The sequence below is a fragment of the Garra rufa genome, chromosome 13 (assembly GCF_049309525.1).
Source record: "Garra rufa chromosome 13, GarRuf1.0, whole genome shotgun sequence".
In the NCBI taxonomy this organism is placed as follows: domain Eukaryota; kingdom Metazoa; phylum Chordata; class Actinopteri; order Cypriniformes; family Cyprinidae; genus Garra; species Garra rufa.
Window position 1 is genome coordinate 6985639 of NC_133373.1, and position 26714 is coordinate 7012352.

Genomic DNA, 26714 nt, shown 5'->3' on the forward strand with positions numbered 1-26714 from the left:
TTCTTTAGGGTCTTAATGAAAAGTCTATAATATACTTTGGTTAAAAATTCTCAATAGTAGTGTAATAAAACACCCTTTTACCTTGTCAAAATTAGGGCTGTCGCGATAACCGCAATATCGCAATACCGCGCTATTGACGTGCATAACCGCAGAGGAATGCAACAACCGCAGCAACCGCGATATTTGCCTGTTTTCTTTTTTCCTAAGGATTTGCCCTTCTCACTTAATGCCTGTGTGCTGAATATTAAATTAGTAATAAGTTAGTAATGATAACATAATGTGTTTATTATGAGGCTCAGTAGATATGCACTTAACAAGCCTAAACAGACAGCGAATGAGAGAGAGATCGACTGAGCTTGTGCGATTACCTGCGTCTGTCTTTCAGATCGAGTCAGGTATGTATGTGAAACTAGCTTGTCATGTCCAAGGAAAGTGAAATCTCTGTCTCTTAACATCGATGCTCTGGTCAGCTGAGCCTTTAAAATTGGCGATTAAAGTTAAAATGATTTCAACATCGTGTTTCATTATGTCTCTCTGAATAAATAAGCATTTTTGAAGGTGTAGTTGAATGAACGGTTTAAAGACTTACTCAAAGATAGTCTCTTGCCTCCATCTTGTGGCGTAACAATGAAACTGCACTGACTGACAGCTCGTCTAGAACACGCAGGTGAAATACTGACAAAGTCTCTTGTCCAGTCAGACTCGAGGGTGCGCGCTAACTGTTGTATATACGAAGATTTCAGTTGCAAAGCCTCCAAGTATGTCTGACATTTTTCTTCAAAATTTGCATTTCTTTCTGGCTAGGTTTCTATGTAAGTACTGTTCACTTCATGTATCAACGCGATTTGGTTTCGTTTTATTGATTTCTGAATACGACCTTACATTGTAACAGCCTACACACAATTATTTATATATATATATATATATATTTATTTATATGGCGGTAATACCGCGCTACTGAGCCACTCAAAATTACTGCAAGGGAAATTCCTTAACCACGACAGCCCTAGTCAAAATCAGCTCTGCAAAATGACAACTCCTTTTATTGCATGGACCCTTTAAATGCAAATGAGCTCTGCTCACCCCGCCCCTCTCAGCTGTGGGATTATGAGCAGTAATGTTTACTTTAGCCGCATTTAGCAGCGAAACTTGCCAACAAGCACATTATTAAGAAAGGCCGTTTGCAAAGATGCATTAAAAAACCCTTATACTCACTTTTGCTGTGGGTGAAGCTGCATCAGGAACGATTCACACGAGTTAGACGCATATGTAGATCGGGATCGGCGCTTTCCTTTTTAACAACTAAAGTACCGTTATCCTCTGCGTATTCAGCAGCTCAGATGTCAGGAGTAAATGACGACTGCTTTGTTCAGTATTACATCCAACAACAGAACACCTCAATCAAGCAATCTGAGACATTCTTGTCTTCCCCTGATCCTGAGTCACACAATGGCGAACAGAGTCAGATTGTTTCAGCTTGGTGAGGGTGGGCCTAAGGTATGTCAATCAACTATGGTGGCAGCGGCCTCTGTCGGTGTGCCGTCACACTGACAAGAAGCTGAGAATGACCTGATTTTAAAAAGAGGATGTTACTTTTAAAGATAAAGAAATACCACTGGGTGGATTTTTATCATTGTAGGGTGGTTGTGTACACAAACTGCCAACACACATTAATGTTCAAACAACATGTAAAAGTGAGTTTTGCATCCAATGACCCCTTTAAATGCTAATGAGCTCTGCTCACCCCTTACTCACTTCTTCTGTAGGTGAAGCTGGATCACAAATGATTCACGCGAACATAGACGCATTTAGGTAGATCAGTGGGCGCATTCTCTTCAAAAACAAAAGTAACGTTAATCCTCTGTCTTCATTATTACGTCCAACAACAAAACACCTCAATCGCTCAATCTGACACATTGTCTACTTCTGCTCCGGTGTGGCAGACAGTTCACAGCTCACTCAGGGCGGGTCTAAAGTAAGAAGCTCATGTCAATCATCAATCGTAGTAGTGGCCTGTGCAGAACTAAGTCATTCTGCCAGGAATCTCAGAACAGCCTGATCCGAGGAAGTGATTATTATTATTGGGGATTTAAAAAAAAAAGCACTGGATGGATTTTTATCATTATAGGGTGGTTGTGTACACACACTGCCAAAACATGTATAAACAACATGAATTTTAAAACTGAATTTTGCATCTGATGACCCCTTTAATGCATTTAAAACATTAATGAACATCAGAACATATTTTATTTCAACCGCGGAAAGACGTCAATACACTTTTATTTTTAAAGTTTAAGTCCATGGAAGTTAGGCTAATCTTCTCTCCTGTTGCAGTTTTTAGGGCCTATAATGGCAGAATCTGCGTTATGATTGGTCAGATCGCCCATTTATCAAGCTGTTTGAAAAAAAAAAAAGCATTTCAGGGGCTAAATATTACATTATTGGGATCGATTCAACCCGCGTTAAAGTATCCCAATTCCGCGGGAAAATCGCGGACTTGGCAACACTGTTTCGCTTCAACCCGCGGACTAAAAGCAACCTGCAGCAGCAGAATAACAAGTAGCTCAGCGGGAAAACTGCGGACTTGGCAACACTGCCTTACTAATTAAGTAGCCCTAGATGAGGAGAACATCCGCAGGTTAATTTGGATTACGTGTGCCTTGATAATAAAACAATATGACAACAATATAAACCAGCACAACGGACTGTTCAGCTCAGGTAAAATAAAGCGGATGTCACCGGAATCCTTAGGATGTCGCTTCACAAAAGCAGTTTACAAAGAAGCCTCTCCTGCACTGACCTTCATTTTGCTTTGGCATCACTGGCACGATAGTGGACCTCCAGCAGCATTGTAACTAAAATTGGACAAACTTGTGAGTACTCCCATGAATGAATATTTCAAAGACAATTTTGAAGTTTCATCACAAGCTTTAATCACTCTGTGTATATTTACAACACATTTTTAGTTTTGGCAAAGAAAGCTGTCATGTTTCTTAAGCATATAAATCAGTACATGAAATGTAAAGAAAAAACAACATTAAACATATTAAATATAAGTTTACAGTTGAGTTCAAGACTGAGTTCAAGTTATAGCTCTTTCAACCAGCGACTGAAAACTGGTCTTCTCATTAGCATTACAGTATATAAACAATTGCATAGGACAATGCAAGGCACAGTGTCGTAAGTGCACTTAAACTGAGTGAAGAAACAAACTCTATGCTACATTAAAGGCAAGTGAATGACGGCTCATTCTTCCTCTCTATGGAGCAGGCTTGATTCCTCAGCCCGAGGATGGTCGCTAGCACCTTGCGGGCTCCGGAAAGAAGTCCCTGAGGTCAAACTAAGGAACGACTGATGTGAAGAGCAGTCAGAAGTAATCAGTACCAGTTCTGGTGTCTAATAACATGGTCGTCTGAGAACTACAAGTACTCACAGGACAGCTTGTGGTAAGTGAATATGCTTGCTTTGGCAGATGGTTAACCTATATTGCTCAACACATGTCCAAAACAAAAATGTAAGGGAAACACATAATATAGCACATATTATTTCACACTTGTACCAAAACACAGTAAGAAACCGTTGTTATTTTTGAAAAGGCCACATATTTAAGGCAGGACTGCTGAGAGTCCATGATCAGCGGTGCAGTTTACAGCATGACCACATGTTAGAAGAAAACAAGTCGAAAGAACAAAGCCATTTGTGTTTGAGCTGATCTTTAAAGGGGAAAATGAGGGGGTGGCTTTAGCCAGAGGCAAAACAGAGCAGTTAGACAATGTATAAGCCTGGTCCTCAGTAAATGCTCGAGTACTTCAGCTGAAAAAGGGAGTGATAGGATGATAATGTTTTTTTTTTCAGTGTTGGATCATGTGGAGGACTAGGAGTGCCACTTACAAGTTTGTGTTCACATAATATGTGTACTGTATATATTTATATGTATATATAAAAACACATAAATACATGTACATACATAAATAGGAGTATATATATATATATATATATACTCCTATTTATGTATGATTCACATATATATATATATATATATTACAGTACACACACACATATTATGTAAACAAACTTATTTTAGTTGCGTTTAATCACAATGAATCACGATTAATTGATTTGACAGAAAAGGAAAATCACCTTTTACTTAAAACACTTTGATGTTTAATTCATGTTTAAAATGTTAAATGAAACTAAAATCATCACAACAATACAGTGCTGCAGGGATGATGTATTTTTGTAGGCAAATGTTTATGGGATTCGTTAACTGGGTTCTTGTTTAAATGATTACAGTAAGATCTGTAATGAACACAAGCTCTAGATATTTTCCTGTTTTATGCTATGGCATACAAGACACCAGTAATACCCCCCTTGTGACTTTTTCAAAGCTTTTACTTGTCTTCAAAAAGGCAGTTGCTAACAACTGGCTAAATGAGACTACAGAGGTTTTCAAGGACATTAAGCACCATCACACCAAACAGGAAAACACATCCACTCACTAGTCTGCTTTTACAGCCTCGGTGTGTTTAAACGAGATCTATTGTGGCCCTTTTTACAATATGTAATATGAGTCTCGGGTGTCCCTATAATGTGTCTGTGAAGATTCAGCTCAAAATACCCCACAGATAATTTATTATATAATTTTGAAAATGCCTATTTTGAGTAGAAGCAGAAACACGCTGTTTTCATGCATGCCTCTTTAAATGCAAATGAGCTGGTGCTCCCTGCCCCCAGAATAGGACTTTGCCTTTACAGCTCGTACCTCAGATAACTTTTGATATAAGGTTTTCTGAGCACACACATCTGAAGCACACGCACAGAAAGCAGCTGTTACAAGGCATGTAAATACTAAACTAAATTCTCTTTCATGTCTTATTACGCTTAAACTGCCAAATACACACAAGTTGATGTTAAAAACACACAGGAGTTATAAAAACAGTCGGTTTTGTCTGTGAAGGTAAACAGCTGGGAAAGAAATAGCATGCTTATATTAGATCTGTGTGGAAACAGTGTGATATACAGTAAATAAATCAATAAATACATTGCTCTTGTCTCCTCTGAGGGTGAGACTCTAAATAGTGTTCTGTGCTCGTCTGTGCAGCCAACGACTGAACTAGCATGCTTTGCTTGAACTTTTGGCATGGCGTTAGAACTGGTACACTGTTGTCGCTTGCAAAAACAAAATGGCCTCGCAATGGGTGGAAACGTGCAGATTAAGGGGCGGTGATATTATAACAAGATCCCCCTTTCTACGTCACAGGGGAAGCAAAATCTGAGTGGCTTGCTTTTTCACAAGCTTGCAGAGAAAGACTTACCAAAATAGTTTTTCACATTTCTGTGTTGGTAAATGCACTAGGGACCTGATTATAGCGCTTAAACATGGAAAAAGTCAGATTTTCATGTGACACTTTTGAAGTGGTCATCGGATGCCCATTTTCCACAAGTTCATATGATTCTTTAGGGTCTTAATGAAAAGTCTCTAATATACTTTGGTCAAAAATTCTCAATAGTAGTGTAAAAAAACACCCTTTTACCTTGTCAAAATCAGCTCTGCAAAATATCAGCTCATTTTATTGCATGGGCCCTTTAAATGCAAATGAGCTCTGCTTACCCCGCCCCTCTCTGCTGAGTGATTACGAGCTGTAATGTTTACTTTAGCCGCGTTTAGCTGCATTTAGCTGCGTGTATCGGTGAAACTTGCCAACAAGCACATTATTAAGAAAGGCCAGATGCATAAAAAACCCTTATACTCACTTCTGCTGTGGGTGAAGCTGCATCACGAATGATTCACACGAACATAGATGCATATGTAAATCGGGATCGGCGCTTTCCTTTTAAAAACGAAAGTAACTTTGTCCTCTGCCTCTTAAGCGGCTGAGATGCTGGGAGTAAATGACTACTGCTATATTCATTATTACATCCAACAACAGAACACCTCAATCGCTCAATTAGAGTCTTCCTCTGTTTCAGCTCGGTGAGGGCGGGTCTAAGGTAAGACGCTAATGTCAATCAAATGTGTTTCGTCACAACGACAAGAAACTGAGAATGACCTGATTTTAAAAAGGGGATATTACTTTTAAAGATTAAAAAAATACCACTGGGTGGATTTTTATCATTGTAGGGTGGTTGTGTACACAAACTGCCAACACACATTAATGTTCAAACAACATGTAAAAGTGAGTTTTGCATCTGATTACCTCTTTAAAATCACACTCTTGAAAACTACTCAAACTTTCGGGGAAAATGTCGCAGTTGTAAATTTTCATGAGGGGGTTTGTCATCACAACGGTTTTGTTTCCAGGTGGACCATTAAAGAACATGACACGCATCTCCTGAAAACCCTGTAGAATTGAACCAATCAGGTGATGACTTAAAGAACTCCGGAAGTGTTTCTAATTTTGTGTGCATTATTTATCAGACATTCAGTCAATGTTCTGTGAATGTGACGTTTGAGGCCGAAACTAGAGTAATGCTAACTTCCAGTTGTATTTAAAATTATTTATTAATATATTATGTCACATTTAACTACATTTTTTTTTTAACATGAATTAACTTAATAAACTGTTTAAAGTATGTTATTTATTTATCTATAAAATAATCTACCTAACGATTTAAATTTTGGAATTAATACATTGGTGATAGATTTCTGCATTCTATTTTTATTTATAAGTGGCACGTACAGTCCTCCATACTTTTAGTTCTTTAATAGAGGAAAATGAGAGCATTTTTTGAAATGTGTGTAGGCAGAGTCATTTGAGAAGACTAAATGCAGGCCCCTTCAAAAATCAGAATGTAAATGCGTATGAAAAATATAACAATTACAGCACCATTATATGGCATCATTGTTCTACACCTACACTGTATAAAGATAAAGATCTGATGGCTCATAAAAACGTGAATAAGTACACTTCTGGGCATCTTAGTTTTAAAAACACGAGGAAATATGAATGGGCTAATGTTGTCATGAGATACATTTTCCCTTTGTCACTGACAGACTTCAGTCTTCACATAATGTGCTTGATTGTCACTCTTATAAACGAATAACATATTATTTTATGTATCTTTAGATGTGTAGTTCTTTAGCAGTTTGTTGTTATTTGAAGTTGCTAATTTTGAATGACCCAAGGATTTGTGGTAAAGATGCACTTCTAACGCTCATTTCTCTCTCTCACTCTTTCCGTCAGCTCTACCTCTATTGATGAGTTGGCCATCCTCCAGAGAATTTCCCTTATTAACTAGCTCGAACTGCTGAAGCATTGACTCCAGAAAGAGCGCAATATTGATTTGAGGTGACTGAGAGAAAGCCAGCTTATACGGAGGAATGGATTTTCATTTTTTCATAAGCCTTGAGAAACCATATAATATAGTCGGTTTAAAAAAAATCCAATGGCCCAGAGTTGAATCTGAAATGTTGGATTGGAGATTGGCGATGTCGCCCCACGTCGGTTCAAGTAACCGCAGTCCCGTCTGAGACTTCTTTGGCTTGAGAATCCTGTAAGGCAATGCGGGAAGAAGTTAAGGCACTTGTTTTGGACAGAGCAGCTCTCCACGAGACACACAAACCGAGGGCAAGACCGCTCATTGTCCTGAGGGACAACAGGCGGATGGAGAAAGGAAGGATGTACAGCAGACTGGAGGCGGTTTAGGGTCTGTTACTCTGCCCGAAGCTTTGGAGGAGAGTGGGTGTTCACAGTTGGAGATGTTTTATCCTCACACGATAACACAACAGCTCCTGCAGGCCGCACAGCCCCGCTTTTGTTTCTTTGGGCTGAAGATTGTCAGGATGGCCTCATCAAATACTGTCTTTAGTCCCTTCTGAGTCAGTGCCGAACACTCCAGATAGCACTGGGCTCCAATCTGTGGACAATAATATACAATTCTGAAACAAAACACTCAACTTTAGGTTGAAGGGACAGTAACTTTTTTGTTCCATAGAACGCAAAAGGAGAGGTTTAGCTGCTCTTTTCAATACAAAGAAAATGGATAGTGACTATAGATTGTCAAGATCCTAAAAAAGAGAGTCTACTTACAATCCTTAAAGGGATAGTTTGCCCAAAAATGAAAATTACTTACCCTAAAGTCATCTTAGGTGTATATGACTTTCTTCTTTCACACAAATACAATCAGAGTTGTATAAAAAAATGGCAAACTTTATAATGGCGGTGAATGGGGTTAAAAATTTTGAAGCCCATCATAAAAAATGCCACATGGCTCCAGATGGTTAATAAAGGCCTTCTGAAGTGAATCAATGCATTTGTGTAAGAAAAATATCCATATTTAAAACATTTTAAACGGTAAACTCTAGCTTTTGCTAACTGACGTATTCATGAATTAGACGTACAAAACAAGGATTTGTAAAAAAAAGATGTTGGAGGATTTCGATATAAGCCACGAGGAGACTGGTTCTCCTTTGCTGTAAACAAAACTTGGTTCTTGCAAGACTTGCGAGACTAGCACTTGTAGAGATGACAGTTTATAAAGTTGTAAATATGGATATTTTTCAATAGACAAACGCATTGATGCACTTCAGAAGGCCTTTATTAACTCCCGGAGCTGTGTGGAGCACTTTTTATTTATACTTTATTTTGCTTCAAATTTGCAACAGCCATTCACTGCTATTATATTAGAAGAGCAATGGAATTTTTAAATAAGACTCAGATTGTATTAGTTGAAGAAAGAAAGTCATATGCACCTAGGATGGCTCGAGGGTGAGTAAAACATGGGGTCATTTTCATTTTTGGGTGAATTATGCCTTTAAGTTGAACTTTTTATTCACTGTAAAAATTGCCTTAAATCATGCTTGACAGTTGTGGTCACTGTTCACTTTTATTGAATGGAAAAGAACAGCTCAAACACTGTTAAACATCTTTTGTATGTGTGTGTGAGTGTTCCACAGAAGAAAGTTAGTTATATGGGGTGACATACTTGGAACAACATGAGGATGACACAGAATTGTAATTAATCCTTTCAGTGATTTGCAACACAGTTTATGAATCACACTTTCTATTTTTTGAAACCTACACTCTTAAAAATAAAGGTGCTTTAAAAGGTTCTTCAAGCGATGCCATAGAAGAACCATTTTTGGTTCAACAAAGAACCATTCAGTCGAAGGTGCTTTAAAGAACCATCTCTTTCTTACCTTTTTATAATCTGAAGACACAGTGAAACAGAAAGGTTCTTCAGATGTTAAAGGTTCTTTATGGAACCATTTAGACAAAAAAAGGTTCTTCTATGGCATTGTGAAGCATATTTATTTTTAGGCAGATCAAGAATAAAACAACTGCAAATTAAGCCAAACCACCAAATGTATGAACAACCATCACCTCTCGGGCTAGTTTGAGGCCTTGCTCATAGGTCAGTGGCTTCTCCTTCATCTGGAGCAGACGTGCCAGTGTCTTTGGGTCATCTCGCAAGTCAATCTGAATTTAATGAGATAAAAAAGTTGAATAAATAAATTGTTGAACATTTGACTTAACATATGTGACCCTGGACGACAAACTCAGTCTTAGGTAGCACGGATATATTTGTAGCAATAGGCAAAAATACATTTTTATTTTATGCCAAAAATCAATAGGATATTCCATGAAGACATTTTGTAAATTTCCTACTGTAAATATATCAAAACGTATTTTTTGATTAGTAATATGCATTGCTAAGATCTTGTTTTGAACAACTTTAAAGGCAATTCTCTCAATATTTAGATTTTTTTTGCACCCTCAGATTCCAGATTTTAAAATAGTTGTATATCAAACCATACATCAATGGAAAGCTTATTTGTATATTAGCTTTCACATGATATAGAAGTCTCAGTTTAAAACAATGACCCTTATGACTGGTTTTGTGGTCCAGGGTCACACATTTCCATTCATGTTCATATTTTGACTATTATGTTCACATTTTAAACTACTATTACTACTGTTATAATATTAATAATATTGTTATTATTAATAATACTAATATTAATATTTTATCTGATACCTGTGTTCCAATGAGGATATAGGGCACATGAGGCATGCAGGATTTGAGCTCAGGTACCCATTCCTCCTGCACATTGTGATACGAAGCTGGATTCACGACAGAGAAGCAGATGAGAAAGACGTCGGTGTTGGGGTAGGAGAGAGGCCGCAGCTGGTTGTAATCCTCCTATATGACGAGTAAACAAAATATATGTGAAAGAGGACAGATGATTCATTTAAAGGTTAAAGGAGAACGGTGTGATTTTGACCTAAAGTGTATTGAATCATGATACCGAGTGTGAACGTACCTTGCATATCTCATCTCGGTTTGTGTCCAGCTGTCCGAAATCTGGGGTCAGTTATCCGATGCTCACAACAGGTTGTCATTGAAAGTCAACAGGGCATCGGAATAGCCATGTAAATAAATCACTGTTTTACGCCATTTACGAGGCACAAAGTAGCTCCACGCTTCATTGGTAGACTTCCAAAGAACTCAGAAAAAGCACCGGTAGTTTATTTACAAGATGATTTATACAGACAGGACCTGGAAAATAAAATCCGGTCGCCGCCATCCTGAACTTAGTCACGATAAGTCGAGTGTCGAGCACCAAGGAATTTATCAGGTTATCAACGTATAAGGTTGTAGTTTCCTTCGTGCTCGACACTCGACTTATCGTGACTACATTTAAGATGGAGGCGACCGGTCTGTTCCTGGTGGAAGATGTCTGTATAAATCTACTTGTAAATAAACTACCGGTGCTTTTTCTGAGTTCTCAATGTCTCGTTTTAAATGTCAGGGCCCTTGGAAGTCTACCAATGAAGTGTGGAGCTACTTTGTGCCTCGTAAATGGCGTAAAACACTGATTTATTTACATGGCTTCTTCGATGCCCTATTGGCTCTCATTGACACCTTGTTGGGAGCATCGGCTAACTGACCCCAGATTTCGGACAGCAGGACACAAACCGAGATGAGATATGCAAGGTACGTTCACACTCGGTATCATGATTTAATACACTTTAGGTCAATATCACACCGGAGTTCTCCTTTAAAGCTTCATAAAAAACCCCATCAACTAAATTGATTTCTTACACATTTTTTTTTATTAAACCAGCAGACTTTGAATGTCTTGGGATCTATAGTTGTGGAAATTACAGTGTTAACTGTAATAACAAATACTTTTTTTTTATCATGTACTCTTAAAAATAAAGGTGCTTCACGATGCCATAGAAGAACATTTTTGTTTAAATGGTTCCATAAAGAACCTTCAACACATAAACTATTCTCACACAAAAGGTTCTTTGTGGTGAAAGAAGGTTCTTCAGATTATAAAAAAAAAAAAGATGGTTCTTTAAAGAACCATTGACTAAATGGTTCTTAGTGGAACCAAAAATAGTTCTTCGATGGCATTACTGTAAAGAACCTTTTAAAGCACCTTTATTTTTGAGTGTGGAGAAGCATTCTTGAAAAAGAATCAAATTTATATTCATGCTACTAAAAATTGGAGTTAGTAAGTTCTTAGACACAAAATCAGCAAATTACAATGATTTTTGATTACGGATTTCACAATACTATATTTTTTATTGCATTATTTATTAAATAAATGCATAAGAGACTTTCAAAATATAAAAAAAAACTGCTGTTTAAGTACCTGATTTGCAAGTACTCCTAGTTAAAAATGAGTCAATAAATATAATGTTCCGCGTAAAACTGCCACTTATTATAAAATGCAAATTAACATAAATAATTCACATCAGGCCTTTAAAAATGTCAGTGCCGAACGACAGCGCCGCACCAGCTTCTTGTAAAAGTCAGTTCTTCTTGAGAGCCATTGATCTCATAGTGAGTGATCAATAAAAGAGAAGGGCCAGACATCACACAGACGCTGTATCAGTGAACTGCTTATGGGAGCAGATGTACTGAATTATATAACTTTCATTTATACAGCAATATGTGGTGCACTACATTAGTCAGTCTTTTCAATTCTAAAACGCAGCAAATATTCTTCATTACAGCTCATACTGTGCTTGCTACAGCTATATGCCCTAAGAAGCATTTACATAATTATATCAAGCTGAGCAGTAACACTTACACTTTAGCTTTCTTTATTACTTTAGGCAAAAACGGTCCTTGAAACGTCAAAAAGTGACCCTTAGTGTGTTGGTAAATATTTATACTGTTATGCAAATCAGTACCCTATAGCACTTTTATCACAGTATCTGAGACATCTATGGTGAAATATGCATATAATGCTATTTTGCTTGTATTGCATTTTTGCATAAACAAGAATTGTTTATTCCCTCATTATTTATTCAAATTTATGCACTGTTAGAAACTACATCCCGTTTAATGAATGCCATCCCCCTTGCAATGTCAGCAACTGCCAAAGTCCTTATTAGAGGATATTCCTCATGGGAAAATGAGAATACTTTATAAGAGTATTAAACAGATGCTGATGGTGAAATTGTTAAACAGACGTGAGGAAATGATATTAATGATTAATCATGAAAACATTTGAATTTTAGTAACACAAATATGTCAAAAAGGCCCCATTTTTATTTTTAGATTGGCAATGGTGTCATTTAATTCTAAAGCTGTTAAAAACTTGAGATACAATGCAAAAACCAAAGATGTTTGAGGCTAATGTTGATATTGTTAGTTGCTAACTAAAACTATTAAAAGTGGTAATTGAAATAAAGCAGAAATTGGATTAAAACCTTAAACTAAACTTGCATTTACACTTAAAAATAAAGGTGCTTCATAGTGTCATAGGTCTAAAAGGTTCTTTGAGGCGAATGAAGATTCTTCAGGTTATAAGAAGGTAGGAAAGAGATGGCTCTTTGAAGAACCTTTGACTGAATGGTTCTTTGTGGAACCAAAAATGGTTCTTCTATGGCATCACTGTAAAGAACCTTTTAAAGCACCTTTATTTTTAAGAGTGTAGTCATGAAAACAACATTTCAGATTTTCATTTGAGTACCAAAAAACTGCAATGAGAAAAAGTTAAAACTTAGACAGAAATATTTAAAAATACTAAAAATCACAAAAGCACATGTAAACAAATGACTAAAACTAAAAATATATAAATAAATACACCAATGGTACATAAAACATACTAACATGTCACTGTCTGACATACAACAGATAAAATTCAAAAAGAATAAAGTCTTATCCATAATGCTAACACAGATGCTAAAGCCCTGGATAGAGAGTCATCGACTTTTCATATCAAGTTCTTTTATTTTTTTTATGTTTAGACATTTTAATTAGTTGCAATATATATTCTAGGATTAAAACTCTTAAAGAGATAATTCCCCAAAAATGAAAATTCTGTCATTAATTACTCATGGTACTCTTTTACGTAAATGGACTTCGAAGACTGACATGGAAGAAAATAAATTGTTGGATATAGTTGTTACTTTAATTTTTTTTTGCACACTGAAAGTATTCTCATAGCTTCATAAAATTACTGTTGAAACACTGATGTCACATTACCTATTTTAACAATGCCCTTACTACCTTTCTGTGACTTGAATGTTTTAGTTGCATTGCTGTCTATGCAGGGTCAGAAAACTTTATCATTTCAGCAAAAATATCCTAATTTCCAAAAGATGAACAAAGGTCTTACGAGTTTGGAACAACATGACAGTGAATAATTAATATTACTATTCCTTTAACTACTTGGGTCCCATGCGATGGGTATTACAGGGACGGCTGATTTTGTATGCCTTTAGACACACAAGAAATGTAAACAGCTGGGCTTTGGTTCAGATGCATCTCTTCAGGCTGTATATGAATAGTCATGTGAGTTTCCTTTTGAAGAATCACTGCAATAAGCTGAATCAAAGTCATTATGGTGGGCAGACAGTGACAAAAACAACCCAGGCTGTGGTTTGCTGTAATTTCAAGTCAGTGCTTCCAGCTTTATTTACAACATTTTTCAAAACAGTCTGTAAATTCAGCCATTAAACGTGACTTTCAGAGTGATCTGATACATGGCCACAATTCTATTTTTGTTGTTTTAAATAGTTTCAATGTGAATCCTGGTGCCATTTCTACAGTGGAGATCAAAATTAGAGAACAATCTATGAATACTTGATTTTTTAGAGAACAGTAACCACTGTAATACAAAAGAAGATTCCGACAAAGATTTTGGAGGGTTACGGCTGTCAGAAATAAGTAGGAAGTGTAGAGTCCTTTGCTTTGAATGACTTCAGTGTATCTGCTGCTGCAGGACATCACTACTTTCTCACACTGCAATGGTGTAATCTTGGTTCACTCTTCTTTTACTCTCTTCCATAGTTTGGTAACTGTAGTGGGTTTCTTAGCCATAACTTTGTTCTGATAAACATTTGCATTCATCCTGCCATGTACCTGTATAAGAGGCCCAACTCCTTCAGAAAACATTCCCCAAACTTCCTAATCCACCTTTCACTGACTTCTTTATGCACTTGGGTTTCAGTCTTTCCCTAGTTTGACACTAAACAAAATGATTCCCATCAGACCCGAATCTTGCTCTCATCACTAAAGTGAACTTTGGAGCAGTTGTCCTCTCTCCACACAACATTCTCCTCAGTATAGGTGAGCTTAGCCTTTTGATTCTCTCTGCTGATGAGAGACTTGGTCACTGCAGAGTGCACTTTCAGTTCCGACTTCTCTTAAACATGACAGATTTGCACCCTGTTCAGTACTGAACTAGCAAGCAATTCCAGCTGCAGTGTTGAACCGATTCCTCATTAAGAGTCTCTGCATTACCCTGTTTACTGCATTTATCTTAAGTGGATGGCCAGCCTTTTTTGGGAACTTGAATTTATTAGTGTCACTGTAAAGCTGCAATATTTAAGAAATCACATATTTAGAATGACCAACTACTATTGTAATAGCTGAAAGTTTCATCTCTTTGGCCTTCTTTGGACAATTTCCTGTCGCAGGGCTTCAGTCATCTCAGAGCAGCCCGGTGAAAATCTCAGTGAAAATTAGAGAAATGCTGCCAGTTAATTAGTTCATCATACAATTAAGGAAATTAGCACCAGATTAATACCAATAACTTGGAGGTATCAGTAAGAGTTCTCTGATTTTGATCAGAGTTCTTTTTCAATGCTGCCCTTCTACTCCAGTTAGGATAACTTTGAATAGGTCTAAACAGTGACCTTGAAATTTTGGAAATTGTAGGTTGTTCTCTAATTTTGATCTCCACTGTACATCACAATATGGAAGAAAAGATCTGCTTCTTTTACTTTGTGACTATATAGACTTCAGAAACATTAACTCACTTGTCCAGCAGTATCGTACAATCCCAGTAAGTGCTGCCTCCCAGATACAGTTACATTAACTGTAAAAGAAGAAAACGACAACAAGAATGGGTTGTTACATTCATTATGCATATAAAACAGAAAATCAGTGCAGAAAATGTGTGCAAAACATGTTTGTCCAGCAGCGTTTATGCTCCTGCTGTATCACATCCCTCTGATGTACTTCCAGAACTCTGGACCTGCTGTTTGGTTGTGGGTGGGAACGGAGGTTGATTTGGAACAGGACAGCTGTCAACAGCAAGGGGTGACCGGTTTTGGAAAACAGGGAGGGAAGAGTGGTGTGTGTGCTTGCATACATATTTCATTCTGTGTTGCGGGTGATGAGGGGGAGAGAACGGCTGTGTTGACATAACTAAAAGGAAAAAAAAAAGTCAATCTTTTGTCATCAAACAACACACAATAAAAGAGCACTGCTGAGAGCAGGAGAACAGCTGGACTCAATATTTCACTGAAGTTTTAAACAAACCGCAGATACTAGTCCACTGTGTCCACACTCCTCTCAAACTCAGTGCTCTGATAGTGGTTTGATAAGACTGAATAAAGGAATGTGTGCGTGAGAGAAGAAAGAGGCTGTGACGTGAAAGGTAGCCCTCATCAGATTCCTGCAGGCCTTCCTGAGAAACCCTAAACTGAATTCAATCTTTTCAGCTCTGTGATGGCCTGGAATACTGATGACTGGCACCTAGGGCTGCCCCCTAATAGTCCACTAACTGTTAGTCGACCAAAATTTTCAGAATTCAAAATTCACAGAAAGTGGCGCAGTAATGCAGTCCGTGATGGGTGATGTGCTAATATAGTACATCAGACATTCACCTATCATTCATTGACCTCAAATACGACTTTTTATCTGAAATATGTAAATAGTAGCAACTTTATTTGGCTGCTCAATCGAATGTTAACCTAGAAAAATGTGCACTACTCAAGTGTCTGTAGGGAGTGTGGAAGCTAAGCAGTAGCGTGCTTACTGCATGACAGATGGAGGAGCTGGTGTGGTCACTTGCTCTTAAAATAATAATTTTTGGTTACACAGATAAAAAGTAATACATCTTTCGAATCTGTAAAGACTCTACGTTTATGTGTGCACTCAGAATAACAACGAAACATTGCACTTTGGTAAAATAATGAAAGCAAACAAGGATGTAAACTTTAGCTTGAAACTTCGAAACTCCCTGTATAGCCTACTTGCCTCACAGACATTAAAATATATGAGAGTGAAGTGTCTGCTTTTAAATGAACCAATTCAAATAGAAAACAAGGATTCTCAGATTATGTAATCCATATGAAACATGCATACAGGCGCATCACTGCTGCGGAGATGACAAGTCAGTGTCGCTGACTTCATCTCTTAAGTCAAAAACGAAGAAATTCACCACAGATGATTCTGCTGACTGTCGTACACGCATTCACGAGAGAGTGGTGTTCCACTGGATGACATTTTCTCCTCTCCTCTCCTCTTGGCTTATATTGAAATTCTCAGATATTTTTCTTTGCAAATCTTCATTTTGTACTTCTAATTCGTGACCTGTGTTTTGTTTTGGTCTCTTCTTTGTGCTTACGCTACATCCTTTGCTATCTGCTGGAATGACACTCTCTTGTGAACGAGCATACGACAGTTAGTGGAAGCTCATTTTTGAGTAAACCATCCCTTTAAACACAAAAATATGGCAATGCGAATTTTGAGTACAGATGAAGACCACTTGACTATAACAATAATCTGATTTTTAAAATCTAGGTTTTCCAATAGGGTTCACCTTCTATCTTATCTTCGTACATTTATTTTGTACTTTTTTGAACCTTTTTTCTGATTGCACCCCAATCAAGGAAAAAATTTTAAACCTCTTGATATACTGAATGCATAATTTGAATAGTTCTAGTCAGTCATGAATATAAAACCCTAAAAGACACTAAAACCCCTAAAGCAGTTCTTACGCCAGCTTAACTGGTTCACTTGACAAGGCACAATGTTTGTTTCATAAATGATTACAAGAGTCTGTGCTCCTCTTTTAAAATTCAGATGAAATGTTCAGTCATATCTTAGACCGCTTTAAGCGATTGCTAATCTCAATGCTAATTTTAACGATCATGTGCTCAACACTGGGGACGAGACAAATAAAAAGCAGCACTAGTTCTAATGCCTCTAGCTTAGCCTCATGGAGATACAGGGGGCCACTGAGGAGCTACCAGGGTGGTGTCTTTCTGAAAGAAATGAGTGAAGCATCACAGCTGTAGCAAACCATTGGTGTTTTGATTAAAGTTCTTTCCCTGTAGACTATGAAGATGGACCAGAAACAGTGGCCTTGAGTCTGTCGCTGTGTATCAGCTGTTCCTGACAGGTCCTTTTACCAGCACAATTCTTTTCCCCTCTTGGGGCTGGACTAAATAAGGAGTCTAACCTTGTTCTCACTTACTGTTTCTCTGACTCTTTCTTTGCCTATAAATACAAAGCCACTAGTACAAAAACAAGGCCGGGGTGATGTGAGGTGAAAATCTGAGAGAAGTAGAGAAATTCAAGTCTGTAGGGATGGAGAAGGTTTGGTGGCTGTGATTCAGGCGCTCAGCTGTTCTCTCCGGTCAGCTGCTTTTCCCCATGAGGCTTGAGCTTTCTGCAAACCCCAGCCCCCATTCTGTGGCCTGGAGAGAAATCAATGTTGTGTTACAGTCTCACTTAAGCCTGACCCACTGTTGTGAAATGCGATTTGGGGTGTCGGACGACCACATGCCCCTCCATGCCTCAACATTCTTCATTCCTTTTTTCTCTTTCACAGACTGGCCTGTGACAATGAGTAAGCCACTACATGTGCATTCAATGAGCCTATAAGAACAGTACAGTGAATTGTATAGATACTCACATGGTAATAGCAAGAGACTGCAAATTTAATTTAGACACTTTCCAGCACCGGTGCATTAGGGCTCAAGTGATAAACATTTCCTCTAGACGCTATCACTGCTCACTTACAAATGACACCCATTTTTCCATAGTGAACTGTTGCCCATCATAATGTATTGGCATCTTAAAGGAGAAGTTTCCTGATAATTTACTCACCCCCTCCATGTCATCCAAGATGTTTATGTCTTTCTTTTTTCAGTTGAAAAGAAATTAAGAAATCCAGGATTTTTCTCCTTATAATGGACTTCAATGGTAACCAACAGGTTGAAGGTCCAAAATTCAGTTTCAATGCAGCTTTAAAGGGCTCTACACGATCCCAGCCGAGGAATAAGGGTCTTTATCTAGCAAAACAATGTGTCATTTTCTAAGAAAAATACAAATTTATTAGTTTTTTAACCACAAATGCTCGTCTTGCACTAGCTCATGAAGACAGCATTGTTTATATATGACCCTTATTCCTTGGCTTGGATCATGTAGAGCCCTTTGAAGTTGCATTGAAACAGCAATTTGGACCTTCAACTTATTGGCCACCATTAAAGTCCACTATATGGAGAATAATCCTGGAGAGTTTTCCTTAAATTTCTTTTTTTGTGACTGAAGAAAGAAAGACGTGAACATCTTGGATGACACGAGTAAATGATCATGAAATTTTCACTCTGGAAGTGAACTTCTCCTGGTAATCTGGTAATTTACAGTGCAGTTGTCACAACTGTTTTATGGAGGATCACAACTCTATTGCATGTCAGCAAAATGTAACCTCAAAACCAATAACTAGGTTTTGAATATGTTTCAAAACCAAATTACTGTGTCAGTAAACCGGCCAATGCCAACAAAATAAAAAGACAGACAGACCTTTACATTAACATGCCAAATATGTGACCCTGGACTACAAAACCAGTCATAAGGGTTTATACATATATCCGAAAGTCAAATAAATAAGCTTTCCATTGATGCAAGTTGTTAGGTTTGTTAGGATAGGACAATATTTGGTCAAGATAAAACTATTTGAAAATCTGGAATCTGAGGGTGCAAAAAAAATCTAAATATTGAGAAAATCATCTTTAAAGTTGTCCAAGTTACTACTCAAAAATGAAGTTTTGACATATTTAGGGTAGGAAATGTACAAAATATCTTCATGGAACATGATCTTTACTTAATATCCTAATGATTTTGATACAATGTATTCTTGGTTATTGCTACAAAATGACCCGTACTACTTTTGACTGGATTTGTGGTCCAGGGTCACATATATCCATTATGCCCTGTTATCTATAAATGGGTTTCTTTGTTTTTTGAGTGGCTGGCATTCCTAAAGTGTGTTTTTTAAAGAAAAGGCTTATTCCACTAGTGTTTCTTTTAAGGCATTGGTGGTCAAACTGCAAAATAAGCCATTGGGTTTTTATCCTCTTTTCAATTCCTGTTGCTGCAGCACTGTGCTTGCCAGAGGGACTAAGTATACATAATCTACATACACATTTTGCGTAGCATAACTAAAAACGACATTAATGAGATTAATCTTGTATATTCCGAAGCCAAAAGAATCTGTAAGGCCCTTACACAGCATTTGCTACAAGATTGAGCTTTCTTGTCGGTGAACGTTATGTCACAGTACTTCCACTCAGCAAAACATTAAATCCTCTCCTCTAATTATGAATTTTCATTTGATTATTTATTATGAATGCTTTCCAGGTCTCTATGCATATATAGAATTCTGCTTAAAGGAATGGTTCACCCAAAAATTAAAATTTGATGTTAACCGGCTTACCCCCAGGGCATCCAAGATGTAGGTGACTTTGTTTCTTCAGCAGAACACAAACAAAGATTTTTAACTCAACCCGTTGCAGTCTGACATCATATAAAGGCAGTCAATAGGACCCACAGCTTTGAGAGTCAAAACAACATACACGGACAAAACCAAATAAAACCTACTGACTGCCATTATGGTCCTATTGACTGCCATTAAATGACTGACAGACTGCAACGGTTTGAGTTAAAAATATTTGTTTGTGTTCTACTGAAGAATCAAAGTCACCTACATCTTAGATACCCTGGGGGTAAACATGACATTTTCATTTTTAGTGAACTATCCCTGTAACGTCATAATTAAAAATGAAAATTCTGTCATAATTTACTCACCCTCATGTCATCACTATTTGTTTTGGAACTAAACAATCTAGAACTAAGTCAAGTAAGCTTTAAAACCAACGTTGCTTCTTTCAACCACCCCATTAGACAACTCTTATTCTTTCCACCAACCAACCACCAAACAAACCTGGCATGTTGATACCACTTACCATTAAACCACATGCACGGGATTATGGGAGCCGTAACTACGCCAACACTGAAACTGAGAAAAATGCCTTTAATTGTTTACACCAGCTAGTCAAAGATGTTGACACTCGTTTCTCTGAAACGGGACAAAATTGAACCAGGAGACTTTGCCACAAGACAAAATCGTTGTCACAAAGTCCATTTTAAGCCTTAACTCAATTTTGACCAAATGTGTAGTTACTGCGCTTTGTCTTTGGAGGGCAGAGTATTTCTCTGAGCGTTTCTGGTTTCCATTATTAGTATTCATTTAACTATAACTATTATGCATGTCAGTGTTAAAGGGTTACTCCACCCCAAAATGAAAATTTTGTCATTAATCACTTACCCCTATGTCGTTCCAAACCAGTAAAAGCTTTGTTCGTCTTCGGAACACAATTTAAGATATTTTGGATGAAAATTGGGAGCTTTGTGGCTGTCCCATTGACTGCCATGTAAATAACACTGTCAAGGCCCAGAAAAGTACGCAAAGAAAACAAAAATTAAGACTTTATTCAACAATTTTATTGTCTCCTCCACATCACCATAGCACCATTTTGGAGAGTATCCTCTGGACGCAAACGGCGGCTGACACAGAACAGTGTACGCTGTTGACGTTCAGTGGATCCTCTTCAAAATGGCTCTACGGTGACGCAGAGGAGACAAATTGTTCAATAAAGTCATTATTTTTGTTTTCTGCATACAAAAAGTATTCTCGTAACTTCGTAAAATTATGTTTGAACCACTGATGGCACTGATATTTTGATGACGTCCTTCATACTTTTCTGGGCCTTGAGAGTGCTATTTACATGGCAGTCAATGGGACAGTTTCCAAGCTCCCGTTTTTTATCCAAAATATCTTAAGTTGTGTTTCGAAGATGAACAAAGCTTTTACAGGTTTAGAGCGACATGGGAGCAATTAATTGATTAATGACAAAATTTTCATTTTGGGGTGGAGTAACCCTTTAATAAACACTGTCTAACTGATGAGCTATTGTTTTATTATGTATAGTTTAGAATACTCTTGAGTTAAATAACTATTTATCAAAACCATGTGGTTTAAAGATCTACAAATAAAAAAAAAAAAAAAATGTAGTGGAAGGATAATGAAAAAACAATAGGTGTTAAATTAGCAGTCTGTGCTTATACAACCAGCTGTGGTGAATGGAGTGTTGCAGCATGAACAGTAACCATTAATAAAGCACAGATGAGTGTTTAATATTTAAAAGTGAACCACTGATAAAAAAAATAACTATAGCTTTCCAGCTGAGCGTATTTCAATATTGACCACGTGGCAATATTCACAATGCAATGGTCCTGGTGGATTAGTTGATTTTGTTAGGAGTCTAGTGGGAGCCACACTAGACGATGACTCATCTCAAACGCATAAAACAGGCACTGTGTCATGGACCGGGAATGTCACTGGTTTGTTTTGGACAAGGGAATTCTGATCCCGTGGGATTTATGGACGGAAACCACAGTCCCATATACTGTTGGGTCAAGCTTATTGCTGTTCTTGAACTTTCTTTTCTTCAAAGAATCCTAAAACGAATGGTTTCCACAAATATATTAAGCAGCACAACCATATCAGCATTTCTGAAAAATCATGTGACACTGAAGACTGGAGTAATGCTGCTGAAAATTCCATCACAGGAGCAAATTAGATCTTAAAATATATTAAAATAAAAAACACTCAAAGCAAACAACAAATAGAGCTTTGATGACCTTTTGAAAAAAAATTAAGAAAAAAAAAATATTAAACTTGACTGTACAGTAAAAAAAAAAAAAAATCTAAATACTGAATTAAGCTCTATTAAACACCAAATATATCTGCCTGGATTGCTTAGTTCAGCATTTAACTACACGTTTTGAAAAAGCTGCTTATTTATTAATTATATTTTCATTTATAATTCAATTTTCATATTCCCAGTTCTTCCTGTACTGCAAACTCTTCCATTACTGCAGAGCCATGAATGAATAAATTCATAGTTTTTTATTTAAGACCAATTCAAGCATAGCAACACAGTACAGCTTTCAGTGGCCTACAATGGGTGCTCTGTGCTCTTCATCCTGCACATTAAGCCAATATGTGACAATTCACTACTTTATTATGATGCTTTGTCAAGGCCTCTCCCAAGAAGCCTAATATGAATGTAAGTGATTGATTGGCTCTGGAAGAATATTGTCTCTTTTCTCTCTCAATCTTTCATTCATTACTACTCTGTCTATACATTCATGACTTTTACATACCATAACTTAAATTTGAAATCACATGTGTTTGCCAGCACACTATAAAGGAAACAAATAAAAAGCCTTTGTGTCCGCTACTCTGTATGAGCAAGGTTTCATTTTATTAAATGTAAAGTGTGCTGACAAATTGAAAATAAATTGAAAATAAAATCATCACACCTTTAGAAACCATAAGGTTACCATAATGTTGCTTATTTTTTCATTAGCAAAAAACTGCCTGCATTCAAATGTTTGACATCCATTCAGTGTCCCTTGGATGGCCTCTCTCTTCAGCTTAATTCAACCGCAGGAGTTGACCGAGAATCACACTCCCTGAAGATCTTTCCATTTCATTCCACTCCCAAGAGTTTAAAAGTTTTACTCACTCCTTGAATGAGTTCAGTATGTGTGTGTGTGTGTGTGTGTGTGTGTGTGTGTGTGTGTGTACCTGGTATTCATCACGTTGTGGGGACCAAATGTCCCCACAAGGATAGGAATACCAGTAGATTTTGACCTTGTGGGGACATTTCTCAGGTCCCCATGAGGAAACAGGCTTATAAATCATGCACAATGAGTTTTTTTGATGAAGTAAAAGTATGCACAATCTCCTGTGAGGGCTAGGTTTAGGTGTAGGGTAGGTGTAGGGCGATAGAAAGTACGGTTTGTACAGTATAAAAACCATTACGCCTATGGAATGTCCCCATAAAACATGTAAACCCAACGTGTGTGTGTGTGTGTGTGTGTGTGTGTGTGTGTGTGTGTGTGTGTGTGTTTGTCATGGGGCTGCACTGGCCAGCTGGAGGAAATTACAACACAGGATACTATTAAAATCTCATAAAAAGGAAAAGTGTTCGTCTTTTTGGCACAGCCCAGATAAACATGCCTTATTTGATCTTATTAGAAAGTAACATGCAATAGAAAATCCTTTGACAATACCTGCTTTAAAGTTCTTAGGCAAATAAAAAAGCTATCACAAGAGGGCCATAACATTTGGGGCTAAACTGAGTTTTTTGTGTTCACAAGCTCTTTCTATCCACCCTTGGAAATATGTGAATCACTCAGTCATTGTGGTATCATTAATCATAAAGATGCTAAATAAGAGATTTTCCTTTAGTGCAAACAGTGTAAATTTGAAACAACAGCAATTCTCTCCTCCCATTTCTCTCTATTCTATTAAAAATATAACATTTTTTCACAGCTAATAAAGTCAACTGAAAAATCATTGCATTTGGCACGCCTTACATTAGTGTCATTTTAAATTTTTCATCTTAGAATTTTGAATAGCTTTGGAAAACTGATCATTAAAGATATTAGCTGCATCTATAATCACATAGGTACTATATTTGGTTTGAAACTTACTTTTCGACTGTTAAAAAATCAGTTTTTATATAGTATATAGGTATTACCTATGCAGTTACCTAGATGACAGCATGGATTGCACAGTTAATGTGCAACTGAATATGTTTATCTACTAATTTATGCTGTCTAAATTACGGAAAAAAACATGTGGAAGCTGCTAAATCATAAAGAAAAGGACTTAAGCAGGAAAGAATGCAATTTTTCTTTTATGCCAAAAAGCATTCGGATATTAAGTAAAGATCATGTTCCATGAAGATATTTTGTAAGTTTTCTACCATATATACACTAGCGTTCAAAAGTTTGGGGTCAGTACATTTTTATTGTTTCTTTCTTTCTTTCTTTCTTTCTTTCTTTCTTTCTTTCTTTCTTTCTTTCTTTCTTTTTTTTTAAGAAATTAATACTTTTATTCACCAAGGATGTATTAAGTTAATAATTAAAAGTTTATTAAAAGTTAATAATAAATAATTTACATTGTTATAAAATATTTATATTTTGAATATACACTGTACTTTTTAAACTTGTTATTCATGAAAGAATCGTGAAAAAAATAAATAAATCACAGGTTCCAAAAAATATTTGTATCCAAAAATACAACTGTTGATATTATCCAACACTGATCATTCTAATAATAAATCAGCATATTAGAATGATTTCTGAAGGATCATGTGACACTTAAGACTGGAGTAACAGCTGATAAAAATTCAGCTTTTCATCACAGGAATAAATTCTATTTTAAAGTATGTTAAAATAAAAAAACATTATTTCATATTGTAAAAACATTTTGCAATATTACTGTTTTTTTACTGTATTTTTAATCAAATAAATGCAGCCTTGATGAGAATAAGAGGCTTCTTTAAAGACTATTACAAGTCTTACTGACCCCAAACTTTTGAACGGTAGTGTATATTAAAACTTAATTTTTGATTAGTAATATGCATTGATAAGAACTACATTTGGACAGCTTTAAAGGCGATTTTCTCACTATTTAGAGTTATTGTACCAGATTGCAGATTTTCAAAAGTTGTGTCTCAAATTTTGTCCTATCCAAACAAACCATACATCCACGGGAAGCTTATTCAGCTTTCAGGTGGTGTATAAATATCAATTTAAAAATGTACCGTTATGACTGGTTTTGTGGTCCAGGTTCATATAGTGTATGGAGATAGGCATATCTGGGACATTGGGCTTGTTTGTAAAAGTTGTTTTTCAAGAAGTTCTTTCTTTATATTTGTGAGGGAAGTGTCCTGCTGATCTCAGAGGATGTTGAAGCTGACCTGTCTGCCACTGTGTAATTTGGACTTGACCCTCATAGAATTCTGGGATCATGCATGTGTCAAAAGGGGCTTTCCCCTCATGAGAAACCAAAGCCTTTACGCTTTATGAATTTGAGTCAGAGAGAACAAAAAAAAAAAAAAAAAAAAATAGACGGCAACACATTTGTGACCATAAACCACAGTGGCTCTACAAAGATTTAACGCCTACAGAACAGTACTGACAACGCGTTTAGATTCCGTCTGTTCCTGTGATCAACAGGTTGCGGCACTGCCGAGCTCTGACTCTCATGATACTGATGCGTATCTTGTTGCTATTTATTATTTACCTTTTGCCCAACATAAAATGTCTTTTGACTTCTCTAACACAGAAAAGTTATCATCAACGACCTTTAAAAACTTATAAACACACATTTAAGTATTTTTGTTACAACTACTGATTCGGAAGCAAAGCTCTCAGAAACGTACTGTTGCTATGGTTACCCATTTATTCCAACGCAATTCCAAAAATATTTAAATTTTGTTGAAAACATTGTTGAAATGTATGTAAGTTAAGATAATACACCCTTTTAAAATTCCTTTAGCACATATGTCTAAATATATTTAGTATTAACCTAAATTAGGGTGCTCTGACACTCCAAACTATAATTCATACCCGGTTTCTACTTTTTAGTTTGTCAGGCCTCAGTCCTCGCTCTGGCAGTTGATATCTCCTCTTTCAGATGGCTATTCTTGGGACCGTCCCCTACACGATTGTAGTGGGGGGCGGTAGACAAGGATTAGGTAGACACTGTAAACTGCACTTCAGTTGAATGCTTTGAGCTGGAAACCATCTTACCTGCGTAGTGATCGAATACAGTAGGTACATATTCCTCTGGAAAAGCATCATTTGCGTAGCTCATCAGCAAACAGGTTTTGCCCACAGCTCCATCTCCGACCACAACACATTTCAACATCTTTTTGGCCGTAGTATCGAGAGGATCTCTGTTACTCCCTCCATCCTCAACCGCTTCCACTGCATTCTGCCTACTTTTCGAGCCGAGAGTAGGCATGATAGTTGGAGAAGTCCTGAAACTATATTCTCCACAGGTAGCCAAGTCTTCGGTTCGATCTTTGAGACGTTAGTCTTCGCGTGAGCAATTGAAACACTCGAGTTGGTCAAATCCGTCAAGTAGGTGATCCACGCTTTAGCTCGCCCTTCCAAAACAATCCCTCGCCATTGACAGTAGTTTCATGAAAACTCACCGTAACTCCTACAACTTGCATTCCGATGTTTTACATTTTCCTGGTCCGACGACGAAACCGTTTTAAAAGCAGTGTCTGCAGCTCCGGTTTAATTCCTTCGTACTCCAAACAGCTTTCCACATTCGCCCCTACGCGGCTACGCATCGTCAG

General features: G+C 37.1%; 1 protein-coding gene across 1 annotated transcript; it reads right to left on the reverse strand.

Moving 5' to 3' along the window:
* Positions 1-2934: 2934 nt before the first annotated feature.
* On the reverse strand, positions 2935-26381 carry rhoj (ras homolog family member J). The gene is made up of 5 exons (XM_073816616.1): positions 26158-26381; positions 15228-15286; positions 9979-10143; positions 9324-9419; positions 2935-7857 (listed from the first exon to the last, which is right to left on the reverse strand). Exons 1-5 carry the CDS (start codon positions 26369-26371, stop codon positions 7711-7713), a joined length of 681 nt encoding a protein of 226 aa, XP_073672717.1. The 5' UTR covers positions 26372-26381; the 3' UTR covers positions 2935-7710.
* Positions 26382-26714: the final 333 nt, after the last annotated feature.

Excerpts from the sequence above, each read along its gene's own strand:
- rhoj (XM_073816616.1), bottom strand. The coding sequence starts at position 26,371 with ATGCCTACTCTCGGCTCGAAAAGTAGGCAGAATGCAGTGGAAGCGGTT. Across the intron at positions 15,287-26,157 it reads TGTATTCGATCACTACGCAG|TTAATGTAACTGTATCTGGG; the intron begins GTAAGATGGTTT and ends CTTCTTTTACAG. Across the intron at positions 7,858-9,323 it reads GCCTCAAACTAGCCCGAGAG|ATTGGAGCCCAGTGCTATCT; the intron begins GTGATGGTTGTT and ends TATTGTCCACAG.